The sequence below is a fragment of the Meleagris gallopavo genome, chromosome 6 (genome assembly GCF_000146605.3).
Source record: "Meleagris gallopavo isolate NT-WF06-2002-E0010 breed Aviagen turkey brand Nicholas breeding stock chromosome 6, Turkey_5.1, whole genome shotgun sequence".
NCBI lineage: Eukaryota > Metazoa > Chordata > Aves > Galliformes > Phasianidae > Meleagris > Meleagris gallopavo.
This window is the reverse complement of record NC_015016.2, coordinates 6,478,717-6,500,830: the sequence shown is the minus strand read 5'-3', so window position 1 is coordinate 6,500,830 and position 22,114 is coordinate 6,478,717. Positions and strand designations below refer to the sequence as shown.

At 41.3% G+C, this 22,114-nt stretch overlaps 1 protein-coding gene across 9 annotated transcripts in view; it reads left to right on the top strand.

Moving 5' to 3' along the window:
- Window positions 1–22,114, top strand: part of KMT2C (lysine methyltransferase 2C) — a 140,565-nt gene that overhangs the window by 115,823 nt on the left and 2,628 nt on the right. For 6 of the 9 annotated variants that reach the window (XM_010712382.3, XM_010712383.3, XM_010712381.3 and 3 more), the window contains 19 exons: window positions 295–406; window positions 821–899; window positions 1,016–1,079; window positions 3,885–4,117; window positions 6,993–8,705; window positions 9,683–9,895; window positions 10,415–10,579; window positions 11,805–11,946; window positions 12,431–12,578; window positions 13,336–13,514; window positions 13,608–13,762; window positions 13,955–14,207; window positions 14,758–14,897; window positions 15,944–16,048; window positions 17,275–18,394; window positions 19,340–19,476; window positions 19,804–19,946; window positions 20,211–20,379; window positions 21,610–21,726. In XM_010712382.3, the coding sequence (XP_010710684.1) occupies window positions 295–406; window positions 821–899; window positions 1,016–1,079; window positions 3,885–4,117; window positions 6,993–8,705; window positions 9,683–9,895; window positions 10,415–10,579; window positions 11,805–11,946; window positions 12,431–12,578; window positions 13,336–13,514; window positions 13,608–13,762; window positions 13,955–14,207; window positions 14,758–14,897; window positions 15,944–16,048; window positions 17,275–18,394; window positions 19,340–19,476; window positions 19,804–19,946; window positions 20,211–20,379; window positions 21,610–21,726 (5,387 nt within the window). The remainder of the gene's footprint in view (window positions 1–294; window positions 407–820; window positions 900–1,015; window positions 1,080–3,884; window positions 4,118–6,992; window positions 8,706–9,682; window positions 9,896–10,414; window positions 10,580–11,804; window positions 11,947–12,430; window positions 12,579–13,335; window positions 13,515–13,607; window positions 13,763–13,954; window positions 14,208–14,757; window positions 14,898–15,943; window positions 16,049–17,274; window positions 18,395–19,339; window positions 19,477–19,803; window positions 19,947–20,210; window positions 20,380–21,609; window positions 21,727–22,114) is intronic. The other 3 variants (XM_010712377.3, XM_010712379.3, XM_010712378.3) reach the window with 3 other exon arrangements.

Sequence of the window (22,114 nt, the reverse complement as noted above, 5' to 3'; positions counted from 1 at the left end):
GGCTCATAGGCCAAATTTATTCTAGAGCCCTTCTCAACCCAGTCTGCTTTTCTTTGTCTGTTATGGCTGAAAACAAGAGCAGTTACAGCTGGATTAGCTTTCCTTAGGGGTGTATATGAAACAACATATTAGCCATGAAATTCAAAATGAAGAGGACAAGTAATTTGAAATAGTAATGCAGCTGAGTTGTTTTGCTGGTGATTTATGTATGAACGAGATATAAACGAGTCTGTTCCAATTAATAACTTGCAATGTTTGATTATGTAATTCATTTGTACTGTCTTTCTTTTCTAGACTTTGATGCAATTACTGATCCTATAATGAAAGCAAAAATGGTAGCCCTCAAGGGGATCAATAAAGTCATGGCTCAGAGCAACATGGGGATGCCACCAATGGTTATGAACAGGTAGGCAATGCTTGAATACCACCTTCAGGGCTGCTAAATGTGAAGGGAAGTCATAGAGGTGTAGAAAACATGGCTTAGTAAAGGTGTTTGTAAGCTCTGTTTGAACACAGTGAGATAATTCTCTACCCTGAGTTGTTTATTAGAGCTTCCATAATTTTATTGTAACCTAACCTGGGTGACTGTAGTAACAGAGTTTTCCACCTGTGCAGATACTAGTTGGGTAGCTTATGTTCACTGGTTTATCTTGCTCTTTCTCAATGTAATGAAAACAGGGTTTTTTTTTTTTTGCTCTAAATCCATGCTCTATCACCTTTCAAAATAAAATGTTTCCCAGCTGAGAGCAGAATGACTCTTTCTTACAATACCCACCAGTTTTAAAAGTTACAGTTTCATTTTGTGTCTGTGTATCAATAGGTTTCCTTTCATGGGTCAGCCGGTGCCTGGGGCTCAGGCCAGCGAAGGCCAAAATCACATGCAGCAGGCCATTACACAGGTAGTACAACTTGATACTGAGTTTACTACACAAGTCTTAAATAATGATAACTAGATTTTGTTTTAATTGAATCATTATTTGATTTCCTTATCTGTATATTTTGCTGAAATTTCTAGGATGGAAGTTTGACACCTCAGATTTCTAGACCTAATCCTCCTAATTTTGGTCCTGGTTTTGTCAGTAAGTACACATCAGCCAATTCAATGTTTTATGATATTATTCTAAATAAAATATCCATAAACTGATTTCTCTAAAAAAATTAATCCTTGTAAAATTGTGTCATTTCATCATTACAGTATCAGTTTGTGAAAGAATGCATGATAAATTATATTCTTTTTCTAGAAAACTGTCCTCAGAGAAGCACCATGATGAAAAGGGGAACCAGGAGGAACAGTTAATTAGTATTATTTGTGTTTGTGTGAGAGTAATAATTGTGTTTTGCTGACAGGCTGCTACCTCAAAAATCAGGTCATAGAATCATAGAATCTTTGGAGTTGGAAGGGACCCTTAAAGGCCATCTGATCCAACTCCCCTGTAGTTCACAGGGACACCGACAGCTCCATCAGGTGCTGAGAGCCCCATCCAGCCTGACCTTGGTCGTCTCCAGGGGCAACTGGTCTTCTATTGAGGTTTAGTATTCAGAGCTCAGTGAGAATGAGAATCTGTATCGATGGGTTATTTTTTATTTAAAAAACAAAAAGTTTTTTGCAGCATCATTGTCATTTTGAAAATACCAATGAAAACTTTCCAAGTATTAATTAAGCGAGATTGGCTGGGAACCATAGTTGCCAAAAGTAGACATATATAGCTCTAATATGTTGCTTTCCTTACTCTGCTTGCCCTAGATCAGTTGTAAGTCTTAGTCTCTGTAATGAGAAGGAGAAACATTAGTAGGAATTAAAACACAGCGTGTGCTGGGAGAGGAGGACTGCATACAAAGAAGTGTTACTACAAAAGCTTTACTTGATATTTATGAATAAGAAACAGAAGCAAACACCTTCACCTTTTCCAGAAACAGAAGCTGCAATATTAAATGTGCAACGAGAAGCTTTAGTAATCTTTTCTGTGTTAATTTCTGGTGAGATTGTAAATGGCACTCGGCAGTAGCCTGGCTCAGGTTGGGGGTGGTGGTTCTGAGCAGTTGAGAAAATCTCTCCTTCATTTCAGCAGTAGTTATTCTTACCTGGACCTTGTTAATATTTCAGTACTTCCCATCTGCAGTTACTCTCCATCATTTCCACTCAGCCGTCCCTCCGGGTTACATGATTAGTTTCACAGAATATATCACTGAAAGAATTAGTGCCCCTTGAGGCTGTAGATAGCTCTGTGAATCGATTCAGTTGAACTGTTAGGTTCAATGACTGCTTCTACTGCAATGACTGTGAAAGAGGAATGTGGTAGGGATTAGAGCACAAGGAAAAGGTGGTTGTATTGAAATCACACCGTTGTATGGATATCTTTATTCCTTATACGAGATAAACAAACGTTCCACACAAGGAAAATTCCATGCCTTGTTCCTGATTATCCAGTTCATTGCCACAGTGTGATCCCAAGACAAATGGTACTGTCACCAAACCTTGCGTCTCGCTTTCTGGGCTCAGTGCCAATGAAGTGTGTTATTGGACATGATTGTTTTGCCTCCAGAAAAATATATGAGTGCAATGGATTGCTCCTAGCAGATCAGTATTTCTCATTTGGAAAATGAGTAATGTCACAGTTACAGTCTAAATGAGAGCGCAGTTGTTTGTGGGGAGGAAAAGGCACTGATGCTGAAGGCACTGTGCTGATGGTCAAAAGAAGTTATTTTTACAATGGAAAGAAGATGTAAAAACCTTACATTTTTTTGGTTCATTTTCTTGCAGTAACTTACATTGTAGGGTAGATGTATTTTTGTTTCTTCTATTATAATTTGTAATAAATGAGTAGTCAGATACATGTCACGTAATCCAGATTTTCAGACATTTCTAAAAACAAATCAGCCTACCCCAATACTTTTTCCATTCCTAATGATCCTTCAAAATTTCTGTGAAAAGAAGTGAAGCTGATGCCATCTGTGATTAGAAATAAGTTATCTGTTACACTTCAGAATATAAATTTGTGCATTTCCTTTGGAATCATACTCTAGTTTCTGTGATCAGTAGTGGCTGGGAGATGGTCTCAGCTGGAAGGAAGTAGTGTTTCATCCACTTTCTATTTTATGTTTGTAGTGGAGTGTGCCTTTCTCTGCTAGTGGAGAATGCCTTTCTGCACTTGCTCACATGGCTGTAACTGAAGAGGAGAACATGATGTGACGAGGATGTTGTGGTGGAGGGTTTTGTTGCACTTTTTGGTATAGGTTAAATAACTTGTAACCCTCCCTTAGTGCTTAGCTATTCCAATTTAGTTCAAATTGCCTTGCCCTCTTCAATCAGTGGTTGATTAGGATTTAATTTTGAAGTATAAAGCAGGTCTTGGCACGCTTCCAGTCCCATATACCATCTTTCTTACATTTCTTGAATTTATGATGAATGTTTTTGATGTTCATTTTTTTCCTAAATCTATTTTTGTTGTTATTTCTAAGTGTACCAAACTCCTCTGCAAGCATCAGAAATAATTAGACATATTTCATTGATATTTATGTCCTTATTCCTTAATCTCTTTCCCTCTACCCAAGTCCTTCCTCGTGCCCTTTTCAGTGGCAGGCAGGGTTCCACTGGGCTCTACAGCTGCTTTCAAAGCTGCTTTTGCTCGCTGGCCAGCATGTGCACATGTACATAGCAGGCCACGTCTCTCAAAATGCAGGGACTAAGTTAAAACTACTTACTCAGTAAAGGCAGTCTCCTTTACAGAGATCACTCCAAGCTTAATATCTCTTGAGATCTCCACTCTTCTGTCGAATTTGGCTGAACACGACCAGCAGTTTGATAAAATAAGAGGGGAAAGTGAGTTTTAAACTTCATCTCTAAAAACGAGATCATATCGTATGTTATTTCCCTTGTCTCCTAGATGATTCACAAAGAAAGCAGTATGAGGAATGGCTGCAAGAAACACAACAGCTTCTTCAAATGCAACAGAAGTACCTCGAGGAGCAAATTGGAGCACACAGGAAATCCAAAAAAGCACTCTCAGCAAAACAGCGTACGGCCAAAAAAGCTGGCCGTGAGTTCCCAGAAGAGGATGCAGAGCAGCTTAAGCACGTTACAGAGCAGCAAAGTATGGTCCAAAAACAGCTTGAACAGGTAATCACCGGGAAACCAAACTGATCTCCTTGATACTGAGCTGTTGTATTGGTATGACTCTTTTCTTTAGATCTACTAAAACATGGATTAAAATACAGTGGAGGTTATGTGAAAGGAGCTGCTCTGTGTCATACGTCATGTATGTCATGTGTAGCTGCATTACTGTGGATCACCAATGGCATTGGAGTTGTAGGAATGTACTACAGCAAAAACTGTGACAAAAAACTGTTGTCGTAGTTTGGGAAGAGGAGAATTTCTTCAGCAAAATGATTTACAACAGAGTTCCTAGAGCCGTGAAAAACAGAAGTGTAAGATTTAGACTGCAAAGGAGGAAAGCCTAAGCACGTAAGGCTCTTTTTCAAGATGGAACGACTTTCTTAGCTCTGACTTTTTCAGATGTCTTTATGTAATCAGCACCTCTTGGAAATATGCCAGATAAATGTTACTCTTTGAAAATCTCTCTTCATTACATTTCTAATGATAGCGTGGTTTTTTCATCTGTCTCATTTTTAGGTACTAACCATTAGTGTATGGTCTGCTACCATATCCTAGCATAGCAGAGGTGAAAGGGATATCTGGAGATAATCTAGCTAAGTCTCCTGATCGATGGAGAACTAGCTTCATGGTTAGATCAGATGGCTCAGGACCACGTCAGTCAAGCTTTGATAATTCTTCAAAGGCAGAGGTTTCCCAGCCTCATCTGTTCCAATGTGTAACCACTTTCACTGTGTTGTTTTTTTTCTTTACATTCAGTTGGAATTTCACTTGCTGCATCTTGTAACTGTAATTATAGTAAATTAGACTAAAGTTAAGCCTGCAATTACTTTGATGTATCAGTGGTTTGGCCAACAGTACTTCAAGTCATCATTTAGAAATTATCTGGTGTGGTGTTTCCTTACTGTGCAGATGGGGAATCTTTTCATTGTCAGTCAGGAACAAGTAGTCCTGCCAAATACTAAAACACTTTAGGCTTACCTTTTATTAATATGAGGTTAAAAATTGGCAGCAGGCTGCTTGGAGTGAAGTCCTGGGTGATGCCTGACTCCCAATTTCTTGCCCCTGTATTGCCTCAAGGCAGAGCATGCATTGGATGGAGTACGTGTTGGCTTGTCTTTTCACTATGCAGGAGAAGGATGATCTTTTTCTTCTGCAATGAATAACAAGCGGAATAACTGCAAAAATACTGACTTTAGCCATCTCCATCATCTGTGCTTCAGTCTACTCTTATAGTGGGGTTATGTCAGAGTAATGGCTGATAATGGTATTGCTGGCAGGTCCCTTTAGTGCCTTGTCATTAAGGCTGTTTGTAAATCAGGCTGAATAACTGACTTAGAGCAATCATCCAGATCATAAGCAGCACTTTTATATACACCAGGATAGAAATCATTTAGTAAGTTTTCACTAAAGTATATTTTCAAGGACTTTCTATTTAAAACAATTCATCACTCTTCAAAATCAGATCAAAACCCTTTTTGTGGAATCAAGCTTCTGTTGTTTGTTTTTTTGAAAAGGATAGACTGCATCTGTAGAGAAAACTCCCAAATCCCTGTGAATTTTTGAGGCTGGTCGCAGGCACAGAGAAACTGGAGCTGACTGAGTGCAGTGTGAGCTTATGTCTGACAGGGTTATTAGCTCAGGCACAGTGCCATGCAGACACAACCGTGTTGTTTCTATAGCGAGGGCAGCTTAACTGCTTTAGTGTGGCACAGTGCCTGTGTTAATAAGCTATTTATCATTCTCCACTGCTCAGGGAGAATCACTAGGTTGGTCTGCACAGCTACTGGTCCTGTGAGGTCTCATCTACCTCCAAGTACAGTCACAGGGCTCGTCACCACTGCATATCCAAGCATAGTGGTTTGGATGCCTCCTTGTTTAATCAAGCAGAGCTGACACAGTTATGGCAGTGTACCAACTGAAAAGTCCTGGGGCACTGGACTGTGCAGATAGATCCACTTGGTGGCTTTGTGCAGTGGCTCAGTCTATCTGGCAGTATCAGTGCCAAATTAGAACTCATAAGTCATCTTGGACCTGAGATTACTATTAAGTAGCCTTTTGGGCTTCATCTGTCCTGCATTCTATATTGTGTCCTATAATATCTCTCCTGGCCTGAGTTTTGTAGTGCCCCAGATACAGGAGAGTGCTTTCAAACATTCTTAATGTTGTTATGGACTTTCACATCAGTACAAACAGCAAATGAAACTGCAGAAGTCACAATCTAACAAAGAGAAAGGAAAAAAGAGGGAGATTCCGCAGCCCATGCATTACTAACCAGTGGATTACAAGCCCTTTCAACTTCTTAGAGAGCAGCATAGTTGGGTATCTGTTGTGTTTCCAAAATACTCTCTGTTATCATGCTGACTCTATCATATCCTTTCATTGGCTTCTCTGATTTGCCTTAAAAATAAGTCACTGGACTTAACTTCCTGCATCCAAGTCCAGTTTATCTTCATCCTAAAACAAGTTTTTTTCAAGCAGCAGTTGGCTTTTTCCTCTGCTGTGTGGTTTGCCTATGAGTAAATGGGATTTTGCCTCACCATTTTCCTGCAAACTTTTTCTTTTCAGCTATATCTTGAGAAAAAAAAAAAAAGTATATTGATGTGTGAATATCATCTATCTCACAGCTTCGTTTTACCTGTCCCCAGCTATTGTTAAATAGATGATTGGATCTCTACAAGGATCACTTTGATTTTAGGTTTGTATGTTGTCTAGCACAGTGCAGTCTTGGTGCATATAACCTTTGAAAGGGAGAGAAAATAAGACAATACAGAAATGGTGTTTTCACATAAGCTTCATTTTCTGCTGGTGAGATGCATGTTTTATGATACTTTACTGTCAGTGCATGTCAAAGACAAGTAATGACTTTTTTAATTTACAGATTCGAAAGCAACAGAAAGAACACGCAGAACTAATTGAGGAATATCGGATCAAGCAGCAGCAGCAGCAGCAGCAGTGTGGAATGGCACCCCATGCTATAATGCCAGGAGTCCAGGCTCAACCACCAATGGTTCCAGCAGGAACATCACCAGCAATGAATCAGCAAAACTTCCCCATGGTGGCACAACAGCTCCAGCATCAGCAGCATCCCGTGGTGATCCCAGGGCAGTCCAACCCTACCAGAATGCCCAGTATTTCTGGATGGCAGTCTACAAATCCCCCTGCAGGTCATATTTCCATGAACCCAGCAAGGATGCAGCCTCCTATGACACCGCTGCCAATCACTCCTGGTACAGCAGCTCCTGTGCCTGGTCCAAATGCAACTGCGCAGTCAGGACCACCACCAAGGGTTGAGTTTGATGACAATAACCCTTTTAGTGAAAGTTTCCAAGAGAGGGAAAGAAAGGAACGTTTACGGGAACAGCAGGAACGGCAACGCATTCAGCTTATGCAGGAGGTGGACCGACAGAGGGCTTTACAGCAGAGAATGGAACTGGAACAGCATGGTATGATAGGGTCTGAATTAAATAACAGAGCATCCTTGTCTCAGATACCCTTCTTTAACTCCGATCTACCTTGTGATTTCATACAAACTCCACGTCCTCTTCAGCAGTCTCCACAGCATCAACAGCAGCAGATGGGACAGTTGCTGCAACAAGGTCCTGTGAACTCACCTCCTGCCACAAATTTCATGCCAAGCAATGAGCGGAGACCAGTAGGACCTACAACTTTTGGACCTGATGCATCTGCTGTTCCAGGTGGATCCTCTAATTTCCATAATGTAAAACAAACCCATGGGAATCTTCCTGGGGCCACCTTTACACAGAACCAGGTCAGGCCTCCGTTTGCTCCTGCTGTACCTTCATCTACAGTTCCTTCATCTGCAGCCCTGAGCAGTGGTGCCCCATGTGGTTCGGACACAAGTGTGCCCCAGGGAGCAAACTTCCCTGGGTCGAGCCAGTCCCTCATACAGCTGTATTCTGACATAATTCCAGAAGAGAAAGGAAAAAAGAAAAGGACACGAAAAAAGAAGAAGGATGATGATGCTGAGTCAATAAAAGCCCCATCGACTCCACATTCGGATATAACTGCACCATCAACTCCAACAGTGTCTGATTCTACCTCTACCCCCACAGTTAACACCCCCAGTGAACTGCCTCGTCATCAAGATGAGCAAGAGTCAGTGGAGGTAACAGGTCCATCAATATCTAATGCAGCAGAGAGCCAGGCCTCTCCAGAGCTGGAGTGTCAGCTCCCCAGCAGCAGCTTGCCACCAAAACAGCCAAATGTGAGTACAGAGACTGACAAGGCTAAACCAGACACACCTACTGGCATTCAAGAAGTTAAACTAGAAAAGGCAGAAACCGATCAGTGCTCAGATCAAACTGAGCCAAAAACAGAAAATCAAAGCACTGTTAAAGTGGAAGAAGATAAGGTCTCATCGCAGCCTCCCTCTTCAGCTCAGAGTCCAGCACAGCCAGCTGGCGTTCCTGCAGCCAAAGGGGAGTCAGGGAACGAGTTGCTCAAGCACCTGCTTAAAAACAAAAAATCCTCATCTCTTCTGAGCCAGAAATCAGAGAGTAGCTGTCGAACAGAAGAGGAGGCTGCTGGAGATAAGAAGTTGATGGACAAGCAGAATCCAGCTGAAGGAATGGTGAGCTTCTTCCTGCTTTTGTTGTGCAATGGTTACCAGCTCTCCAAGGCTGGTTTTTGTCTCTGCTTATTTTTAATTGAGGGAGGCATTAATTCTTTGTGTTAATGGCATTATATGGTTTAATAATTTACAAGACTTTTTAAAACAACTAGAGAAATTGCTTTCTATGGAGGTAGGGTACGCTTGAGACTTCGTATACTTTAATATTTTATTGTAGGCTTTAGTGCCTACACTGTTGTTTTATTAGTCTCCCAACTCTAAACACATCTTTGAAATAAGGTGTAAATACATTCAAATGAACAAAAACTGATAAACATAATTGTGAGCAGCAGGTAACTTGGGTAAATGTATGACAGGAATAGTTGTGAGAGTCCTTGTGTCAGGGCTTGTGCAGAGCCATTTAGAATAATAATTGGGAAAAAGAAATCAGACCTTCTTTTGGCTGAGACCACCTGCTGCATTGCCAAGTCCCATTCTGATTGTTTTTACACAACTGTCCTTTTATGTGAAGAAGGGCTTTGCAAATTTGTACTAGCAGTGATTTAATACAGCCCAGAACTGTTTCACAATGCTGTTTCTGTTTCTAAACTCCAGCTACGTTTGTACTAATAATATTAACTTATGCCTTTTTTCTCTAACCAAGTTTTCCTTTCATTATGCTCTCAGGAAAATCTCCAAGGCTACATGCCTGTGTAACTTTATTTTAGCGGGTGTTCTAAAGAAAATATTTCTGCTCTGTGAGCTTTAATGATAATTTCAGATGTCAGTGGTGTTGATGGTAAGTCATAATTCTGTGTGCAGGGACATCTCAATAGTTATAGTTGCCAGTGATACAGTGAAGTAAACAAACTGTATTTGTTATCAGTGAGGTATATATTACACTGTGCGTATTCTTTCAGACTATTGTGCAATAAATTTGAATGGACTTTCTATTATAATGTCAAAAATTCTGCTATACTTCCTTCTTTTACGGCCAGCAAACTGCAGGAAACCAGATGCAAGGTGCATTTGGGTGTAGTAACAGCCAGCTTCAGAGAGCAGATGTGGGACATGAAACCAAGAAACAGAGAAATAAGCGAACTCAGAGGACAGGAGAAAAGGCAGCTCCTCGGTCCAAGAAAAGGAAAAAAGAGGAGGAAGAAAAACAGGCTGTGTACCCCAATGCTGATACATTCATCCATCTCAAACAAGTATGTATGCAGACACTGGATAGCTCATCAAGGGGACACTTAAAAATGTGGGTTTCTTATCATGAAAACCAAATGGATAATGGTGTTGAATTCTGAGTACAGGGTGGAGATAATTGTAACTTCTACAAAAGCAGAAAGTTTAAAGGCTTGGTTTAATTTCAGTTTGGATGATTTACTGACATGGCATGCGTTCAGCAGTCTCAAAGCCATGGAATTCCTGCCTGCTTTGGCTGCTGCCCTTGCTGAGCTGCCACAGAGCTGGGAGCGGTGGCTCCCCTGGGCTGGGGGCCATCTGACAGGGGGGTTAGAACTGAATGGTCCTTAGAGTCACTTCCAAGCTGAAGTGATCTATGATACTTTGATTGCTGAAAAAGGAGAGGGGCCTGAATTTGTGATAGTCTGATAGTGGGTAAATTCCCTTTAAAAAAAGACGATAGAAACTACTAACAACTGGAAGTCTGTGATGATTCTATTTTATAGTTAGACTAATTTCTCCTTTTTTCTTTACTTTCAATGTAGCAGCTTTCTCTCCTACCTCTGATGGAACCCATAATTGGAGTGAGCTTTGCACACTTTCTTCCCTATGGCAGTGGCCAGCTAAACGCTGGAAATCGACTTGTAGGAAGTTTTGGTAGCGCTACCCTTGATGGGGCTTCAGATTACTACTCCCAGCTCATATACAAGGTACAGCTTCAACCTGGATTTCCATTGTGGGCTCCCTGAGAGAAAAGTTCATTACGTTATTGCTGCCAGTTGGTTTAGATTTTGTACCCTTCGTGCAACCAGAAGAGAATCATCTTCTGTCGTTAGACTAGATAGACTGAGCAGTGTTGAAACAGGCATTGTTTTGCTGTTCTGAAAGTTGAAATCAGTTCTAGAAACTGTTTTAAACAGGTTAAAATGTGCAACTATTCCAATTACGAATGGATGCTAAATAGTGAAAATTGTAATTACAGATTTATGGAGCAGAAAAGGCTGAATTCCCAGTATTTTGCGAAGTCATTGAAAGCACTAAAGCATTTCTTAATGTGAATTAAATGGGAAATAAACTTTTCTCATTTGTCCGCTAAGCTCTAAAAACTCGGAGGGAAAAAAAAAGAATGTTTGTTGATGGGCAAATAATCCACAGAATTTAAAACTCAGTCTCTGAGATCAGAATGGGAATATTGGGATAGCAGCAAGAGAGCAAACAGAGAATAAAATGTGATACTTGGTGTTTACTCCAGCTTGAGAATTGTTACCCTAGGCTGAGGATGGGGCCTGGCAGATATGGTAGCTGTGGTTAAAAGTGATAATGCTTTCTAGTTTTTATGCATGACTGCAGCAAGAGTAGGTACTGAAATTTGTACTTAATTTTGGTTTAAAGTATGGACAAATAAGTAAGCTAGTGAGAAATAGCGTGGAGTGTGAACTAGCAGATTGAGGTTCTCCATGGTAACTACTTCAGCAAAAGCTTGTCCTGTCCAAATGTGAGGCAACTTCCTTTTTAGTGAAAAATGGATAACTGCTTTGTTGTGACAGAGAGTCACTGTGAAATTGCTCTTTCAATGTTTAGATCAGATCTTTGCTTAAATTGTAGGAACTTATCGAGGCTCCTGAAGAGTTCATAAAAATGGTCTTTATGCTTCTGTGTAAATAATTCAGCTGTACCTTCTGTCAGGAAAACATACTTGTCATGTAAACTTTATTTCTCCAATAGTATCACTGATAGAAAGAAAATGTTGTATCTCTTATAACAGGAAGTTATTCCATGTATTTAGTCACATATTTGAGAATTAACTGTGACTGTTTATTGGTGGTACCTCTGGATGTAAAAATAAGGGAGTGGGTCACAATATCTAGTAGTAGAACACGGCAAGTTTTCACACTATGCTTCATGGCTAACTTACAGTTCTTTACTCTCCTGCAGCAGAACAATCTGAGCAATCCTCCAACGCCCCCAGCATCTCTTCCACCCACACCACCTCCTGTGGCATGCCAGAAGTTGGTAAATGGCTTTGCAACCACTGAAGAACTTGCTGGCAAGGCTGGTATGTTGGGAGGCCATGATGGTAAGGCTAATGCATATTGTTTGCCTTATAGCTGAGTCAACTTTGTAGCAAACTACGGAATAGATGACTGGGATGTTTCTCAGATCCTGTAGTTTACTGTTATAAAGGCAGTATGCCCAGCCTCTTTTTGAGCTTGTCATCAATATTACCCAGTTTTGTTTTATATCAGTGTAATGTCAAATGATGAATCTTTTCCTTTCCCTTTTGGAAACATGTTGGGCGATAGAAGCACTCTTAACAAATGAAAAAGTTCAAAATCAACTTTGTTATGTCCACTACAAATTTCTTGCTTTTTTCTTTTTAAAGTGTGGAGATAAATCATGGACAGGCAAACATTTCTGAACTACAAGTGCATTAAAAGCAGTGTTAACACCTGCTGTTAATGCCTTGGTTGTATCTGGAGCCACTAGTATGGCTCCCAGAATGAAAATCAGTAAGAAGAGCTGTACAGATGTTTCATTGTGCTGTGTTTCTCTGATTTTAGTTACCAAAGCTCTGGGACCAAAGCAGTTCCAGTTACCTTTCAGACCACAAGATGATTTATTAGCAAGAGCAATGGCTCAGGGCCCTAAAACTGTGGATGTTCCTGCTTCCCTTCCAACACCACCTCACAACAATCAGGAGGAGTTAAGGTAGGTTTTCCCTGACATCTTTAAGTAACATATGTGGAACAGATTCTGCCATCTTTCAGTAGGAGATGAGACTGTGAAGGTGTGAAGAAACAAAATCAGTTCTGCATGGCCACACAGTGCAGAGAACTCTTAGCATGTGAGAGAGAGCATAGTGAAAAAGGGGACTTAATGCTGTTGTTAAACCCAGTATCCTGTTAAGTTACCAAGAATCTTTTACCTATCTCTGTTAAAAGTGAAAGAAAAGTATATTTTTCCTGAAGGAACACAGAGATGACAGCAGTATGGTCCTAGTATCAGACAGCCCTGAAAACTCCCCTACTCATACTAACAGTTTCTGTTGCCATGAGAAATTCTTTCTAGATTTTGAGAGTCTCCCTACAAAGATCTTGCCTTTTTCCTCCCTTTCACCTTTAGCCTAGCTAAATTTGGGTGCGTCAGGGAGGAATGGACAAATGAATTCAGTTAAACCAGAGAATTTGAAGTATTAAATACTAATTTTTACTCAGGTACATGGAGCAGTGGGGAACAAAGGCTGTGAAGGAGCTGGGCGTTGCTACTGCCTCTCTTCTCCTTTACATGTCTTTCCCTGGAACCCATCTCGTGCAGTGGAGAATTAGCCAGCTTTAGCAGCCTACCACCTAATTACATTCCATGGCTAGTAACAAGAAGCATGATAGCTCCCTGTCATTATTTATGTTACTGATTTACAAAGGTTTTTTTGGCCATTTCCAAAGCAACTTTTTGGGTTTTGTTCCAGGGCTCAAGATCACTGTGAGGACAGGGACACTCCTGACAGCTTTGTTCCATCTTCCTCTCCTGAAAGTGTGGTGGGAATGGAAATAAGTAGGTATCCAGACTTGTCAGTTGTAAAGGAGGAGAACCCAGAACCTGTTCCATCTCCCATCATTCCCATCCTACCTAGCAGTACTGGAAAAGGTGAGACTGCAGCAAAATGAACAATTAGGAACAGACTTTTTTTTTTTCCTCCTACCTTTAGGATTAACCTCGTGTATTACATTTTAATTTCAGGTTCAGAAGCCAAAAGGAATTACATAAAGGCAGAGCCTGGTTCAGGAGCGTTACCTGGTTCTGCCTTCTTTGCCTCTCAGCTTGGACCACCCCAGAACGGTCCTAAATCTGGCCTTATTTCTGTAGCAATTACCTTACATCCCACAGCTGCTGAGGTAAGAGAAATAAGCCTGTGTTTCATACCTAAAATAAATACAAAAAAGTTAGTATATTCTATTAGTGGATGTGAAGGAAGTTATAGCACAGTAAAATAAAAACAGCTATTGTAGCCTTCTGATGATTCATGTTATTTCTGCCTTCCTGCCTGCCTGACAAAAACGAAGGTGTGTTTTTATTATTGTTTTTAGAATATTAGCAGCGTTGTAGCAGCATTCTCCAATTTGCTGCACGTCCGAATTCCCAACAGCTACGAGGTCAGCAATGCTCCAGATGTCCCATCCTCCATGGCAGCAGTCAGCAGTCACAGGGTGAACCCACCTGCAGAGTACCGGCAGCACTTACTGCTCCAGGGGCCTCAGGCAGCATCCATGGGTCCTGCCAGGATTGCAGGGTCTTATGGACTGAAGCAGCCCAATATGCCATTTGCTGCAAACAGCAATGGTAAGTAGGCATTAATTCTTCTAAATTTTAATTGAGTCAGTATTAATCCAACCTTATACATTCATGGTTGCAAGTTAAATAGCTGAGTCTCATTCTGAACAGTTGTTTTCTTGTGTGAGCAGTACATGCAGTCCTGCTCCTGATGTTAACAATAGCATCATAGGTCCATCTCTGATTTCCTGTCACTGTCAGTGAGACACTTCTTCCAGTATTACAGAGTGTTATTAATTTTTGTCCAGTCTGTTTTTAAATACGTTGTTCTGGAAGGTTGTTACTATGACACAAGTTTTTAAGCACGTATTCCTACACTGTTTTAGTTAATCATTTCATATAAAAAGAATTTATTATTTCCTCGTTGTTCACACAGGTCACAAATCGCACAGGTGATTTGACCTGATTTAAACAACCTCCCCATCAGGATCAAATTTAAAGTTTGCTCCCCTCCCCATCCAGGAGGATTCTTCTCCTCTGAGCCACTGAAGAGTACTGTGATTTCTCATAGGTTTGCTTTAATCCGTTCTGTTATCTAATAGACTGACTTATTTTGCAGGTATAGCTGGCTACAAGGATCACAGTCAGAACATTGCAGAAAGCTCAGCACTGAGGCCTCGCTGGTGCTCACATTGCAAAGTAGTTGTCCTTGGCAGTGGTGTGCGGAAGTCCTTCAAAGACCTGCCTTTCTTGAAACAGGTACTGCAGTGGAAGTAGAGTTTCTTGTGTGTAATGGTCAGTAACCAAACCAGGGCAACAAACACTACTGCTTCCCAGGCCAACTGATGCCAGCTCCTAATTTCTTTGTATTCTCTCTTTTCTGAGTCCTAACTGAGGATGAGACATTCAAGTGAACTAGTAGTGCAAATGAAGTGTCAAAGTAGTTATTTACATTAAATGTATTTCACTATACTTCATAGAAGAGGACCCATAAATAGTGACCTCCTGAGTTACTCTGTTACTCTCTTTCTGTGACCACTTCAGGGACCTTAAGAATTCAAGAAGAGCCTTTGTGGACGGCAGCACCACTTTGCCACTTCAGAAATTACTAGAAGAGCTGGAATGCTTTCACTGTCTCTGAACAAGAAGCAGATTTCAGTCTTGATGCCTTGTGTTTTATATCGTTTGTTGTATGAACAGAATCCCAAGCTGCTCCTTGGGGTCTCAGTCAGATGTAGAGTGTTTGTGCACAGAACTGTCATTCATTAAAGAGTACCAGTGCTCTTTTTTAAGTAAGATTGAGGTGATAATGCAACAAAGGTATAAGTCAGAATTTATATATAAAATCTATGGGCTCATGTAGTCAGAATATGGAATTCCCAGTAATGCTTTGCAGTTGAGTCAATAGATAAAACTTGACAAACAATCTTTGACTAGCATGAAACGAGGCGTTCTTTTCTCATCTTAAAGAGAAAAGAAAATGGGTTTTTATTTTGCAGCTGTGCCCGTGGAGCAGATGGGTGCATGATATTAGAGAGCTTTGTTTTGATTGTTAAACTTCTGTCGAAGGCAGAGAAGTAAATGTCTGTGATGAAGTACTGAAGTAAAAGGTTGTAGGTGGTGTTAATGTTTGATCTGTCAAATGAGTATTTATATGGCAGTAGCACTCATTATTTCACAAATGTTCTACAAATTAAAAGGTGGGCAGTTTTTAAGCCAGATTGGGAGACTTACTTCATTACAATTAGTATGTGAAGAGTGGTATTAAAATGCACTTCTGATAATCTTCCACGTTTCATCCCCAGGATTCCCAAGACGGGTCTGATAAAATGAAGGACATCGTATTCTGTAGCAACAACTGCTTTGTTCTCTATTCAGCAGCTGTGCAAGCAAAAAGCTCAGAGAACAAAGTAAGTATCAAACGCTGGTAGGCCCTAGGAGCAGAAATGGGGAGGGGGATGCTTTACTTTGTTCTGAAGATTTTATAAATTAATTGTTCTCTATTCAGACATTGAAATTTTGAACGAGCAGAATGAGGTAGGATTTGTATTTACAGAAACTTCTGTCTAACAGAGATGAGTGACAGAACATCTCTAGGTGAGGTGCCACTATAAGCTTAGTTAGACCTTCAAGTAGATGCTCAAAATAGATGTGTTAAGAGTGCTTCTTCTTTTAACTAACTTGGTTTCGACTTTTCGTAGTTCAAGTCTACATTTTTCCTAAACTGGTGGACAGCGTTGGCAACGCGCTTCAAGCATTACCTAGTTAATGACTTCCCACGTAGCCACGTGTTCGCTGTAGGATGTGCAGCCTTCCTTCAAATGCATCTTTCCTACTTTTTCAGAAGAAGCAAAAAAAAAAAGCACTGGATGAGAAAATAAATATGTTCACGTCCACATGCTTGCACAAGTGCATCACCACATACATAATTAAGTTAATTAAATGTCATGTACAGCCTCTTAATCCTTTCATTTATTCTTTCAAGATTAATTACACAAGACCATATTGAGCACTTCTAATCTAAACTGCTGTTGTTCTCCTTGTTCTTTATTTATTTATTTATTTATTTTAATTAACAAATCTCTGCAGGTTTAATTCTTGTTTGCTATAACTGAATTGTTAAGACCTGGAGGTATATGACTAATCCAGAGCCCTGCAGGAATTTCCTTGTCTTGTTTTCAGGAAAATACATGGAATTAATTCTCAGCTTTCCCTTCTAACAAATAACACGTTTCTTATTCTTTAAATTAATTCTGTGACTCATATTTTAGTTGTTTAGTGTGTTTAGTAGTCATAACTACACTTCCAGAAAACAGCTAAAAACCTTAAATCTCTCAATTCCATTGCTTAGGGCATTTGGTTAGTTTTTCATTTAAAACCTATATGCAGGATTATTTGTATTTCGTGTTAAGAATTGAAGGGTGCTGTGCTCTGGGTTGACTGGAAGGACTTTAGTGCTCTGTATCCCAACACAAGTTGTGATAAAAACAGGTAAAGGGGATTTCTTTCTCTGTTGCTGAATTGCAGTTTTAGGCATTCTGAGTAGCTCTTTCAGTTCAGTTCTGACGTGAAAGTTTTCAAGAGCAATTTAATGCCTTGGGATTCTTGTCTTGAGAGTTTTTTATTGGTTTTCCAGGAGTCGGTTCCATCTTTGCCACAGTCACCAATGAAGGAGAGGCCGCCTAAAGCATTCCATCAGTACAGCAACAACATCTCCACTTTGGATGTCCACTGTCTGCCTCAGTTGCAGGAAAAAGTGTCTCCGTCATCTTCACCCCCAATCATTTTCCCCCCTGCATTTGAAGCAGCCAAAGTAGAGGCGAAACCGGATGAGCTTAAGGTAACGGTGAAACTCAAACCTAAATTAAAAGCAATACACAGTAGTCTTGATGACTGTCGGCCTCCGAGTAAGAAATGGAAAGGAATGAAGTGGAAGAAGTGGAGCATTCAGATTGTGATTCCTAAAGGATCATTCAAACCTCCTTGTGAAGAAGAAATAGATGAATTTCTTAAGAAATTGGGCACGACCCTTAAACCAGACCCAGTGCCTAAAGACTACAGAAAATGTTGCTTCTGTCACGAGGAAGGCGATGGGTTAACTGACGGACCAGCAAGGCTTCTTAACCTGGATTTAGACCTTTGGGTCCATTTGAACTGTGCTCTTTGGTCTACAGAAGTCTACGAGACACAAGCTGGTGCCTTAATAAATGTGGAACTAGCCCTGCGAAGAGGCTTGCAAATGAAATGCATGTTCTGTCACAAAATGGGTGCCACCAGCGGTTGTCACAGGTTAAGGTGCACCAATATTTATCACTTTACCTGTGCCATTAAAGCACAATGCATGTTTTTTAAAGACAAGACCATGCTTTGCCCCATGCACAAACCAAAGGGAACTCACGAGCAAGAACTCAGTTACTTTGCAGTCTTCAGGAGGGTCTACGTGCAGCGCGACGAGGTGCGGCAGATCGCTAGCATAGTACAGCGGGGAGAACGCGACCACACTTTCCGGGTGGGGAGCCTGATTTTCCACGCTGTGGGTCAGCTGCTCCCACAGCAGATGCAGGCATTTCACTCCTCCAAAGCGCTCTTCCCTGTGGGTTATGAGGCCAGCAGGCTGTACTGGAGCATGAGGTACGCCAACAGGCGCTGTCGCTATCTCTGTTCCATTGAGGAGAAGGATGGGCTCCCGTTGTTTGTCATCAAGGTTGTGGAGCAAGGCCATGAAGATCTGGTTCTTACTGACACAACGCCAAAAGGTAAATTTTATCTGCTCAAGTGATGACTTTTTGGTTTGCTGTTTGTTTGTACTGATACACACGCCTGATAAATGTTTCAGACAAAATAGGCAGACACTGCTTCAGAAATTGCAGTGCAGTGGTTGTAGTGAGCTTTCAGGGTCCTTTTTTAATTTAACAAAAACAGTTCACAGAGACTAAGAGCACCTTTCAAGGAACCATGTAAGCTACACATAAAACATTTGTTACAGGTTCACTGGACTCTTAGGGTTGATGGTAAGTTGTAAGGATGTTAGTGCGAGTTTTCCTTCATGAAGAGTGACTGCTTAGATACGATGCTGCTACACAGTTCTCTTCAGATCAGTTGTGCTGAAGGTCATAGGCACTAAGGGGACCGTGAGTTGACCAAGTCCCTCTCACAGAGGGAGCATTGCCTCTGCTGGTGTGAGGAACAGTACAGTATGTGAGAGGATAAGCATATGGGGCAAGTCTCGGAGACGTGGTGTATGGACGTGGCATGTGTTGCTTTGGGTTTTAACCAGTTAAACCACAGCCTACAGAATTGCCAACATAAAGTGAAGTGCTGACTGTAATAGTTAACTTTTAGAAAATTCTACCTTGTGCAGGTTTTCTAAGGAGAATCTCTTCTGTCACTTCAGAGAGCCCACAGTTCCCTGAAGAGAAAAGTATAGTAATACTGGCATGGAACTGAAGGTTTCCCAGCTCTGTTCCCAAGAAGGGTGCAGCACAAACATTGCGATTGGAATTTTTTCAAGCCAAAACAGCACATTTCAAACAATTCTCCATTTTGCTTTGGAAGCACTGACCTGCTCTTTTATACAACCAATGGCAAAAGGTCTTTTCAGTATCAATTCCTGGTTCCAACTATCTTTGAGCATTAGTTTTAAAACCAGAACGATAGGTTTCTTTGTGATCCTTGTAATTCTTTCCCATGTGGTTTTGTAGGTGTGTGGGATAAAATCCTGGAGCCCGTTGCTTCAGTTAGGAAGGAGTCAGAAATGCTGCAGCTGTTCCCCAGCTATCTGAAGGGCGAGGACCTCTTTGGTTTGACGGTGTCTGCGGTGGCGAGGATCGCGGAGTCGGTGAGTCCTCCCTGGGCACTGGGCACTCTGATGTGTTGGCTGTCACACACACACACAAACACAGACACATTGAAAAGGACCACTATGACCATCTAGTTTCAACCCCCTGCTATGTGCAGGGTCTCCAACCAGCAGACCAGGCTGCCCAGAGCCACGTCCAGCCTGGCCTTGAATGCCTCCAGGGATGGGGCATCCACAACCTCCTTGGGCAACATGTTCCAGTGCCTCACCACCCTCTGAATGAAAAAGTGAGAAGAGAATATTTGGTTACATGTCATTAACACATAATTACTCGGATTTTCTTTTTTTGTGTGTGTTTTCTTGCAGCTCCCAGGGGTTGAGGCCTGTGAGAACTATACTTTCCGCTATGGCCGAAACCCCTTAATGGAACTTCCTCTTGCCATCAACCCCACGGGCTGTGCCCGTGCCGAGCCTAAAATGAGTACCCATGTCAAGAGGTTTGTGTTAAGGTATTTTGTTTTAATTTCACATAGTACAGCCCAGGGTTTATAGGCTGCTTAGGGTTATTTGTGCTTTCGTCTGCTGCTTACAAACCCTGTCGTCCTTGGCTGTGTATGTGCATGCCCAAATCAAAGGATTTGCTGTGTTGTCTCTGCTAGCTGGCTTTAAGTGTGTGTACGTCTCAAAGAATTTTGCACTGCTGTTGTGGCTGTCTTCAGAGAAATCTTCAGTTTTTCTTGTATTTTTTCTTGTTACATGCCCAACTCCTACAGGCCTCACACCTTGAATAGCACCAGCACATCGAAGTCATTTCAGAGCACAGTCACAGGGGAGCTGAACGCGCCTTACAGTAAGCAGTTCGTCCATTCCAAGTCCTCCCAGTACCGGAAAATGAAAACAGAGTGGAAGTCCAATGTGTACCTGGCTCGCTCTCGCATTCAGGTCAGTCCTCATTCCAGGAACTTCCCATGCTAATTTTAATGTATACTTCTATTTGATGTATTTGTTCTATGTTAAGAAATGAAATGAAGCAATTGCAAAATTCCTTCAAATCTCTTCCAAAATTTGGTAATTTGGGTGTGGGAAATCGTGGCATAGAGTGCCAAGCAAGACATCTTATTAATTATTGTAAATATCTTAAAAAATAATTAGTTGCAGTCATCTAGAGATAAAACGAGTTACGTTATTTCAAGGTGCTTTTACCGTATTTCTCAAAAGGTTAATGAAAACTAATAATTAGATGAATGTACAGGGGAAGTATGAGATGTTCAAATCAAGCTGAGCAATGTGGAATGAGGCCTTCAGGAGGGGTTCAGCACTTCATTGCTTTCAGAAAGCAGTGTGTTCTTAGGATTGTTGTCACTGCGGGTTTGTTCCAGACTGTGTTGCAAGAAGGCTGTGGGGTGATCTCATTGCAGCCTTTCAGTACTAGAGGGAGCCTACAAACAGGAGGGGGAGTCAACTCTTTACAGGGGAAGACAACAGCAGGACAAGGGGAAATGGTTTTAAGTTGAGGGAGAAAAGATTTAGGATGGATATCTGGGGGAAATTCTTTACAGAGTGAGTGGTGAGGTGCTGGAACAGCTGCCCAGAGAGGTTGTGGATGCCCCATCCCTGGAGGTGTTCAAGGCCAAGTTGGATGGGGCCCTGGGCAGCCTGGTCTGGTATTAAATGTGGAGGTTGGTGGCCCTGCATGTGGCAGGGGGTTGGAAATTCATGATCCTTGAGGTCCCTTCCAACCCTGGCCATTCTGTGACTTCGTGTGTGATTCTGTGATTTTTGCATACGAGCATTGCTGTTATTTACTTTAGATTGGACTTATCTGTGCTGTTGTGTTCTTACTATGTTTCTTCACCCTAGGAAGGCCTACTTTAATGTCAGTGAATCTGTAATCTTCACACAGTCAGTTATAAGGTGTAAGAGGTGTAAGAGAAACCTGCTTTCTTACCTAGGCAGCAGCCAAGTATGTTTTACTGCATTTGAAGTATTTACTGCAAACCTGGATCCTTCTCTGTGCTGTTACCACATGAGCTACTTTCCTATGCTTTTTTCTTTCTGGGTTGTTGAGTTCTCTCGTGATTTTCTGCAGGATTGTTTTTGGGGCATGGTGAGGAATGCAGTGTCAGTGTAAATTTGTTACGAATTTCTAACTCACAGCATATTTTTTTGTAGGGCCTGGGCTTATATGCTGCTAGAGACATTGAAAAGCACACTATGGTCATTGAGTACATCGGAACTATTATCCGGAATGAGGTAGCAAACAGGAAGGAGAAGCTTTATGAATCTCAGGTATGGGGGTGTTCATTCACTGTTGAGTCTCTCCTTGCCCTTTCAAATGCTTGTAAAATGGGACAAATGCTGCCTGGTTTCAGGGATCATGAAAAGACAGTCAGTGCTCTGCATGACTGCAGCAAGTGTGGGAGTCAGGTCTTCTGTGTTCTGTGTGCTGCTGTGCTGTAAGAGCAGTAGGCTCTTGTTATTTGTGCTTAGATGTTCAGCACATCTCACAGCATCAGAGCCAGGTAATCTGTATTCTGTTACCTGGAGGAGAAAGAGAGAACTTTCATGGGGATGTCAGCACCTGCACTTTTTAACAAGAGCAACTTCTTGAAATTTAAAGCAGTTTTTTTTCTGTAACTCAACAGTCTTGTAATGGTTAATGCACTTAAAGATCCCT